Source organism: Populus nigra, chromosome 13 (genome assembly GCF_951802175.1).
Source record: "Populus nigra chromosome 13, ddPopNigr1.1, whole genome shotgun sequence".
Lineage (NCBI taxonomy): Eukaryota > Viridiplantae > Streptophyta > Magnoliopsida > Malpighiales > Salicaceae > Populus > Populus nigra.
This window is the reverse complement of record NC_084864.1, coordinates 13,819,741-13,830,053: the sequence shown is the minus strand read 5'-3', so window position 1 is coordinate 13,830,053 and position 10,313 is coordinate 13,819,741. Positions and strand designations below refer to the sequence as shown.

General features: G+C 32.2%; 2 protein-coding genes across 2 annotated transcripts; both read left to right on the top strand.

Moving 5' to 3' along the window:
- Nucleotides 1-252: 252 nt before the first annotated feature.
- Nucleotides 253-2,354, top strand: LOC133670678 (plasmodesmata-located protein 7-like). The gene is made up of 3 exons (XM_062091247.1): nt 253-1,138; nt 1,767-1,880; nt 1,973-2,354. Exons 1-3 carry the CDS (start codon nt 403-405, stop codon nt 1,978-1,980), a joined length of 858 nt encoding a protein of 285 aa, XP_061947231.1. The 5' UTR covers nt 253-402; the 3' UTR covers nt 1,981-2,354.
- Nucleotides 2,355-7,789: 5,435 nt separating this feature from the next.
- On the top strand, nt 7,790-8,920 carry LOC133670647 (15.7 kDa heat shock protein, peroxisomal). The gene is made up of 2 exons (XM_062091202.1): nt 7,790-8,214; nt 8,463-8,920. Exons 1-2 carry the CDS (start codon nt 8,076-8,078, stop codon nt 8,747-8,749), a joined length of 426 nt encoding a protein of 141 aa, XP_061947186.1. The 5' UTR covers nt 7,790-8,075; the 3' UTR covers nt 8,750-8,920.
- Nucleotides 8,921-10,313: the final 1,393 nt, after the last annotated feature.

The following is a 10,313-nucleotide window of genomic DNA, read 5'->3' as shown; positions in this document are numbered from 1 at the left end:
TTAATTTGAAAATATTTAACTCTTACATGAGTTCATATAAATCCCAAGCGAATGTAGGAATTTAACTCTTAACCGTATTGGTATATTTAATAATTCTTCGTTAATTACAACATCAATAAAAAAAATTATCCAAATAATTGTTTTTTAATCATGTTACTTCATAACGAATGATCGATCCCACTAATTTTTATTATTATTATTAATATATAAAGGCCTATTCTCCCACGTACATGGAATTAAAGAAGGAGCCACACAAAAAGACTGGTGGAGATGAGAGAAACAAGAGTCTTGTATTAAGCTCACGTTAATTTCATAACCAACGGCTTCGATTTGCCTCTATATCCTCTCTCTCTCTCTCTCTCACTCTCTCTCTTTCTCTCCCTGTCTGAAACTTGTCTAGACATGGGAAGAACAACGAGTTCAACACTACTCTTAACCTTCACGTTCCTCTTCTCTTTGTCATCTCTCCCTAGCCCTTCACTTTCAGATTCAACAGACGCATTTGTCGTTGGAGGCTGTACTCAAGAAAAATATGTACAAGACTCGCCTTATGAGTCCAACCTTAATTCTCTCCTTACTTCTCTTGTCAACTCAGCCACTTACTCTTCTTACAACAACTATACCATCATGGGCTCAAGCACACAAGATGTTGTTTATGGTCTTTACCAGTGCCGCGGTGACCTGTCAATGCCGGATTGTGCCACGTGTGTCTCTCGAGCAGTGAGTCAACTCGGTGTCCTATGTGCTCAGACCTGTGGTGGAGCACTGCAGCTACAAGGATGTTATGTGAAGTATGATAACACGACGTTTTTGGGTGTGGAAGATAAGACTGTGGTGTTGAAGAAATGTGGACCTTCGGTTGGGTACGATACGGATGCTATGAACCTTAGGGATGCAGTGTTAGGGAGCTTGGCTGGGACAAGTGGGCTTTACCGGGTTGGTGGGTCGGGTAATGTCCAGGGGGTGGCTCAATGTGTCGGTGACCTGAGCGTCGAAGAATGCCAGGATTGTTTGTCGGAGGCGATCGGACGGCTGAAATCAGACTGCGGCACTGCGGATTACGGTGATATGTTCTTGGCTAAGTGCTATGCTAGGTACACCACCGGTGGGCCTCATGCTTATTCCAAGGCTCATAGTGGTAATCCATGCTTTCAAATTGTGATGAATTTGTTAGTTTTTTTTTTTTCCCTAATTAGAGTGATGAATATGTTTATAGTACTTAATTTTTGTTGATAATTATTTTTATGTAAATTAGTACAAGATTTCTCCCAAAAAGTGTTAATCATTTTTTCTATGCCTCAAATGCTGGTGTGATAGAAATTTACATTAAATCTTCCCCTCTCAAGAAAATATCATGAAATCAAGAACTAAATAATGATCACGTATGGTTATTATTTTGGAATATAAGAGGAAAAGATAATCGGAGTAGAGATTATATCTTTTTTATTTTAAAATTATAAAAAATTATTTCAAATTTATTTTAGATTTAATATATTTTTAATCAAACATGTTCATTCTTATTTATTAATTCTTCTGCATAAAACACTCACCAAACATAATTTATCTTCACCAATTTATTATAAAATATTGAATTTTTATTATTATTTTTTTGCCAATGATGTACCTAGGATTTGGAGGAAAGGGTACAAAAACTTATCTTAAAATAGTAAAAAGTTTTAACATTAGAATGTTTTGAAATAAGAGAAATAATTGGGTTGCCATTTCATGATAAGCGGTTCTTGCTAACTCTCTCTCTCCAAAAGCAGATAAATATACCAATGATGGTGAGAAGACGTTTGCAATTATTATTGGAATATTGGCTGGAGTGGCATTGGTCATCATTTTTCTTGCTTTCCTGGGAAAGGTGTTTGGAGGAAATGGTAAAATCCCAAGTTTTCTTGCCTTGATTAATCTTCTTTCATATCTGGTTAGCATGATTTCTGACTGCCAATAATGTTTCTCATGCATGCAGGAAAATAAACTATTGCAACTCAAATCTCAGCCTGCTAAAGTGATTTGCTTTTGGTGGTTCTTTTGCTTCCCTTTTCCTTTCTTCATGATGCCAACTTTCCTCTGTTTCTCTTTCTGTTCCCGCTTTAAGATTTTCTCTAGTTTTACTCTCAAAAGGAAGGATTAATCAAGAAATGGAAATTAAGAAAGAAGGTGGTGGTGGTGGTGGTGGTGGTGGGTGGGTGGGGGCATGCATCTTATAAAACAAAGTTAGGAAACAGAGTAAAAGGGTAGCTAAGATTCCACTCTCCTCAGTCCTCTCCCACTTGATAAAGTTGTATTGTCCAAATGTGAAAAAATTGGCATATTCTTTTAGTAAGCTGCAAAGTATGTTTCTTTTCTGAGGTGACAGTCTTCTTTAGTACTTTGACCAAGTTTTTTTCTTGATTTCTCTGCGACTTTCTATCAATGAAGGGCAAGTCCCCTTCATTTGCTCGACCTGTGATTTCATGCATGAGAAATTAGAAAACTATTTTCATTTAGTGGGATAGAAAGTTTTAGCCCTGTTTTAAAGACTGAAGTGACGATTAGATTAAGTTCAAATCAATGTCGTGCTGCAGTTAAGATGCTTCTTAACTTAATCATCAAAAAACAAAAAAGTTGTATGATCCTTCTCGAGATTGGAGTTAACCGCAGCTTTGAATATTAACCAACTGAGGTGCTTGAGAACCCAAATCTGTTGATTCTGTTCGTTCCTAAACCAGAACTATTCCTTTACTTTTGTACTAAGAAAATAGGCAAAACCCCATTATCATCCTGAGTGTATTGCATGATTCTCAATTTCATCCTATAATGATCAATTGTCAATCTCATCCCAAACTCATTAGAGATTAAACAACGTCACCTTTCCATGGACGTAGAAGATATTTGAAAATGTGATAATAATTACTTTATAAAATATTTTTCATTCTGAAATACATTAAAAATACTTTTAAATTTTTTAAATATCATTTTTGATATCAGCTTTTAATCCAAACAAACCCAAAATGCATCAACCACACCGACGGTACTCTCACGAAGGAGCAATGCTGTCTAATTCTAATCATATATCCAGTAGGCGCTGCTTGAAGTTTGAAGGCAATCTAACAGAATAAAACCCAGATGTATTTCATATGAATCTATCAGAGCTACTGACATGTACCCAGAAATCATTCTTGTTTTCCCTCTGTCCCAGCTCCTAAGCAATTTGTTCCCTACGTTTTTTTTTTCACCGTGCTGTACATGTTGCAGAAGTGCTTGATGGATGCCATAGAGAAATGAATGATTCACACACCATGACTTGCCATAACTTATGGCAAGTCATGGTGTGTGCATCATTCTTTTGTACTTCTGTAGACCTGGCTCTTCTTTTCAAATCATTGTCTCTTTACCTTTCAAGTAATTTACACTAGTGATCATGCCATGGAAAGGAGAATTTTGCTGTGGGATCTTGGGGAAATTGGATCTGGAGCTTAAAGCTATCACCTCTTTCTTTAAACTCAAGCAACTTTAAAGAACTCACAAGAAAAGGGAAAAAGAATATCTTAAATCATTCTTTTGTACTCGTAAGAAAAGCTTTCAACATACCTTGTACCGTATTAATAACCATCTAAACTTCAAAAAATTGTATTATTTGATGAAGCTTTAAAAATAGTTTAATATTATTTTAATATAAACTATAGTACTGAGGGATTAATTGATACCAAATCGTAGGGAGAACTTCAATCACAAACTTTTCTTCTTTAGCTTTGTAATGTATGGTAGCGAGCTAGCTTGCATTGTCGTGGATTACATGTTGGCATAACTTGGAGACCGACAAAAGCAAGAACCATGCAGTATATACTGAGATCCATCATCCAGTGCTTTTAGCCAGGCTTTAAATGCAAAAACAAAAAGGTCTATAATAGTGATTGGTATTGCAATCGATCATATTTTTGAGAAATTTTAAGTAATGTTTTTAGTTTTAAATTATTATTTTTTGTATTTTTTTAATTATTTATCTGTGTTGATGTTAAGAATAGTTTATAAAAATAAAAAAAATATTATTTTAATATATTTTTAAATAAAAAATATTCAAAAAACAATCTTTATTACCCTAATAAACATGCAATAATACTAAGAGGTAGCTTTCATTTAGATGGGACTTAAATTAGTCTTACAGTAAAAGGTAGGTATGGATTGACATACTGTAAGGTAGGAAAACCTTCAGACAAACTTTATATTCTTTATGCGATAATGGGTTTCATAGTCATAGCTTTATGATCCAAATGGGCAATTATGCAATTGTTTTGAATCTACCATTGGACCCATAAGGTGATGGGAACTTACAGGTGAAGAAACAGAAGTGAAGTTAGCCCCAATATATATATATATATATATATATATATATATATATATATATATATATATATATATATATATATATATATATATATATATAAAGAAAGAAGGGAATGAATGGTTGGAAGTTTTATATTCATAAGTACGACTAGTTTTGTATTACCTTTCTCTACCGTAAAAACTTGCCTGCTTTGTGCGATGAACAGTGAAGCTTTTTTTTTCCTTTTCTTTTCACTTTAACACCCTCTTTTATCAATCTCTCTCTCTCTCTCTTCGATTTTTATATTTTTTTCCTCTCGATTCTATTTTCAAACTTTTTTTTAATGATTATTTAAATTTTTTTTAACCAACTAAATCAAATGGATCATATCAATAAAACTCTTATATAGTTTAATTTTAAACTTGAATTAAACAAAAAAATAGGATCAAAAAGTTTTTTTTCCTATCATTTTTTTCTTAATTTTATCCTTAAATGTTTTTTACTAATCAACCGAGTTACCTTAAGACTAATCAGGGTCATATTTATGGCAACTCTTACATGGTTTAATTTGAAACTTGAGCTAAGCAATAAGTTGTCAAGAGTTTTTTTTTCTTATCAATTTTGTTTGTTTTTTTTTGTCAATTTCTTTTTCATACTTTTTTTACCAGTCAATCAGGTTATCATATACAATACAAGTGCCAACAAGTGGAAGGAGCTTGCGTCTTTCTAGTGGTCAAACACCATCTTTTTACAGCAGCATTAAGAGAGGTGCACCGAGATCTTAATAGTGGTGAGGCGCATGTCAACGACGTATCGATGGTGTGGCTATGATGGACTTTTTTCTTCTCCCCCCTCTTCACTCTCTTCTCTTTTCTAAAATACAAAAGTTTCCTTTCATTTATTTTTTATATAATTGAGTCCTCATTCTTTTAATTTCTACTTATCTTTTGTATATTATTTTTCTTCAATTTCATTACTCATTATTTGATTTCATTTAATTTTTATATCAAATTTGTTTATCATTCTTTTAATTGCTATTTTTTTATCCTTTTCTTAATTAAATTTTATTTTCAATTTCATCCCTCAAGATTTGATTTATTTTTATGTCATATTTGGTCCCCTTTCTTTTTATTTCTATTTTTTTTATTTTTTATCCTTTTTTTATTGCCTTTTTTTTCAATTTCAATCCTTATTATTTTGTGATTGAGAATGTTACTTTGTTATTTTTTAGGGTTTGTCTTTAATGGAATTAGTTCCAGGCTTATGATCAAGGTCATAAATTTTGAATATTAACATGAGTTGACTTTGAGTTTTTTCCAGGTTATTTATTAAATTTATTTTTTTTTCCTATCTCATCTTTCAACTTTTGATTTATTAGAAATTGTTCTTCGTGCTTTTTTTCAACTTTTCTTTCTATAGGTTATCCTAATAATATGCTCATGGTCATAAGGTCAATGAGTTAACTTGAGTTGAATCGAATCTTTTATTTTTATTGTTTTTTTCTTTCATTTTCAGCTAAAAAAAGCTAAACATGATAAGCATTAGGAATGAAAAAAAACCATATAAAGAAGTGGTTAATGGATAATCACCAACATAATATGAATTAACTTTTATTTCTTGGTCATCATTTTATATTAAATGTTGTACATCAACATCATTTTGTTTCTCTAGAATCTCTTATCCATGATTGTTAGGAATTGGAGTCATGCTCAATCATTCTACTTCTTTTTTATCTTTTGGTGTCATTCCAAACTTGATAGTTCACAAGGTGAAAAGGGATACTAAAATTAGTTCTGTTTAATGGTTAATTTTAGCATTGTCAACCTACTTAATTTCATTTAGATGTTCATAATTATTTCGATTGGATATGTCTAATGAATCTCCAATCCATCTATCCACTTATTATTGTTATTTTTTTTTAATTCTTTAATTAACTAAGGATGTCTTTTAATTTTTGTGTTAATTGAAATTAAATTTCTTCTCCAAACAAATTTATAAGGATACCTCTCATTTTAGTCTCATATAGGAATATTTGTTTTTTTTAATATTCATCCATGATATTTGAACTCAAGAAATAAAATAAAATAAAAAAACAAATCTCTCTAACTACCAAAGCATTTTTTTTATTAGGTTTTTAAGATATTGATACGATGGAGTTTTGTTCATTAGGATCCTAAAAATTACTTACCATCTGATTGATATATCTGATGCACCAATCATATGGATAAAATGTTTGAATCCTTTTTAGGAAGTTTTGATTCTAGGTTTTTAACATTATCTTTATTGTGATGGTAATTTAATTTTGTATTTTAGAGGTATTTAGAACAATGATAAATATTGCTAATTAAATTATTTTTCGCTTGAAAATGTATCAAAATAATATTTTTTTTATTTTTTAAAAATTTATTCTTGGTACTAGCACATCAAACACAATCCAAAAATACCAAAAAAATTAATTTAAAATAAAAAAAAATTAATTTTAATTTAATTTTGTATTTTACAGGTACTTAGAACAATGATATATAGATATTGTTTATTAAAGTGTTTTTCACTTAAAAATATATTAAAATAATATTTTTTATTTTTTAAAATTTATTCTAGGCATATAAGATCAAAACAATCCAAAAAAATAAAAAATAATTTAAAATAAAAAAATTAAACATTTTAAAAATAAAATTGAATCACGCCTCCAAACACCGTCTTATTCCTAGAGAAAAAAGTTACATGGTTTTCCAGGCTTGGCATGAAACATATGGACACGTGTTCCACAAAAGTCTAGAATGAAGCCTATCTATCATCAAAATCCGACATCCAAAACCTTTGGAAGGAAGAGGGTTCGCATTGTCGGGCTAAGGCCAGGCCATGAAGAGCCAGTCGTGTTCTAAGAGAGGCCCTGCTGGCAACTATGGAAGCTTATGGGCTCTTGTTGGATAGACCAGAATCTTCCACACGATTATGGATTTTCTGTTTTTACTTTTTCTTTGAAACAGTATCTGATTAAGTTCAGAAGTAAAAACAAATTTGAATTTTGAATTCGTAGAGAAAATAATAAACATTCACCTTCAATCGGACATGGATGATATTTTTTATTTTTAGAATTTTTTGGTTAAAAAAACACGGTACTACTGTGAGTTTTATTAAAAATTAACCTAATAATTAAAAAAAATCTCTTTTTTAAAATTTTATAGAATTATAAAAAAAATATGTATTGACTTATTTTATATAAATTACCCTTAAAAATAAAATTTTAATTTAAAAACATTTTTTTAAGTCTTCCAACCAAAATCCCAATAAAAACTTGTTCAATAGTTCCCGTAGCCTTATCTAAAAAATCCAATAATTCTCAATATATATATATATAAACTTAAAAAACAAAAAATTTAGAAATTACAAAAAACAAATATATAAACTGAATTTTGGATGCTCTCGTTTTATTTTTCTAATGCTATGACTTATATGCCACTACTTTCTTCTTTTTTTCCTTCCAAGCTTTTTCACAAAAAAATTCTCTCTCGAATGGAGATCATAAGATAACATTTTGTGAGCAATAAATGCCATATCTCATCGTCTCCAAGGTCCTAGACTAGTAGTTAGGGCATAACTGCATATGGATACATAGCTAAAGAACACTACAGAACCTTCTGGACTTTCTTACACAACAAACTGACGTGTAAAGCCAAGCCAAACCCCTTCCTTTATCTTACACCACAACCCACCAAAAAAATCCATAACAAAGCTCACTTTCTTCTTTCATTAGTCGTCAACAATGGCTGATGGCTTCTTTGGGTACCCTTTTAGGCGCTTGTTCTTGAGCCCTCCAGCATACCATGAATGGTCTGGATCAACTGCTCTCATGGACTGGCTTGAATCCCCAGCTGCCCATATTTTGAAAGTCAATGTACCAGGTAAATAAACTTTCTTGAATTAGGCAATCATGATATTTGATGCTTGAAATTTTCTTGAATTAGTCTTTTCTTTTTGAAGTTTGAATCTTTAAGAGGTAAAATTTGATGGGTTGTTTTAGTTCAAGGGTAATTGTATTGAAAGATTGAATCTTTTTTGCTATCACATTTAAACCTCTCTGGAGTTTTCTTGAGTTGAAATTAATTGATTAATTCTAGTTAATTAAGTAATTTATGTTATTTGTGAGTAGGATTTAACAAAGAGGACATAAAGGTTCAAGTGAGAGAAGGGAATATTTTGCACATAAAAGGTGATGGTGGCAAAGAGGAAATCCATGAGAAAGACACAGTTTGGCATGTAGCTGAGAGAGGGATAAGAAAGAGGGGCTTTTCTAGAGAAATTGAGCTACCAGAAGATGTGAAGCTGGATCAAATCAAAGCTCAAGTTGAAAATGGTGTTCTCACCATTGTTGTTCCAAAGGATACCAATCCAAAGCAATCCAAAGTTAGGAACATCAATATCACTAGCAAGCTTTGAAATGAATAAATCTAGAGTTTAATCTGTTCTGGAATTGGCCCAAGGTTCTGTATGAATAAATAATCGGAAGCTTGCTGGACTTTCCCCTGTTGTGCTTTGTGATGTGCTAATCATTCTCTCTTTTTCTGTATTAAGGCATTGTCTTCATTTACTGCTACTAGTTTGAGTCCATTTCCTGCCTCCTATTGCAGCTGAACATGCATGGAACTCCATTATAAAATCAACACAAATTGAAGCAGCACAAACATATAAAATGACAGTGGCTGAATCCATATGATATTACAGCGGTGCTGTGTCTTTGCAATGCATCAGATGCACAAAAACTATCTGCTTAACAGCATTTATCTTAATGGGATACATAGTGAAACAAATAGATCCTGAAAAAGAGTCCACAAACTAAATCATGGAATACTACCCTGCATCAGCTCAGCACCATAAAAAAACTATAGAACCTTGATAAGAAATATCTCCTGTTTATGCATAAAGGATTGGGAATTCTGACGATGTAAGAGGTTGAGAACTACTCTGCTCCTTCCCAAACCCGAATAAATTTATCTTGAACCGCATCCTTCTAGCTTTCAACAATCAACATTAACATTATTTCGAAGTCCGAAGAGAGAAAACTCCAAATCAGACAGACATACATGCTTCATTCGGTTTGTCAGGCTGAGAAGCTGAGGGCTTTCTTCTTTGTTGAGTGGATCTCGAGGACATGGGGTGTTCAGTGGATTTAGCAAAGAGAACATGAGGTGTTTGCGTGGAAGATGGGAATATTTTGCGTATAATGGATTGAAAAGATGGGAACATGAGGTGATTTTTTTGAAGGAGTCCATGAGAGCAGTGATAGGTGATCTCACATCTAAACCTCTCTGTCATTTTCCCAATCTGCTTTTGTGATCTCACACGACTGGCCTCAATTTATAGGTGGCATGTTTTAGGTTTGCCCATTAGGCTGGGGTACAACCACAGAAGTGCCATCTCCAGCATCTATGCTAAATTGCTAATGGAATTCGGAAGGAGTCGCCTCCTTTGAATGCCTTTAATTCCTTGACCGAGGACTACTGTTGCACTGTTAGATTGCATTCGCTTAGTATTTCATCGGGAAGAAAACCAGAAACAATAAAAATATATTTATTTCTAGAATAATTTTAAAATAATTTTATGTTATTTTAAAATATATTTAGAACCCTTTTTTATCATCAAAATTATTTTTTAAAAGAGAATAAATTTATGAATTTAAAATTTATATTTAGAACCCTTTTTTATCATCAAAATTTCTTTAGCTTCTGCCTGCTTCATATATAGACCAGCGGTGAAAAGGCACAATATCTCTAGTTATATTAGATATGTAACTTGGGAATGCAAGTCATACAGAGCATGAGGGCATTGGGTGTTTCGTCAAGGATTTGTTGTCAGAATACGGAGAATGCAGGGTCAGAAATCGATGAAAGCCATTGTTTTGATACACGCTTGAATTTGAGCAATGGTTTTGCAGGCATTCGAAGAAGAATCTCAGTCAGAATATCTTGGTTGCTGCCGATTGTTTCGGCTGAAGATGACCGAG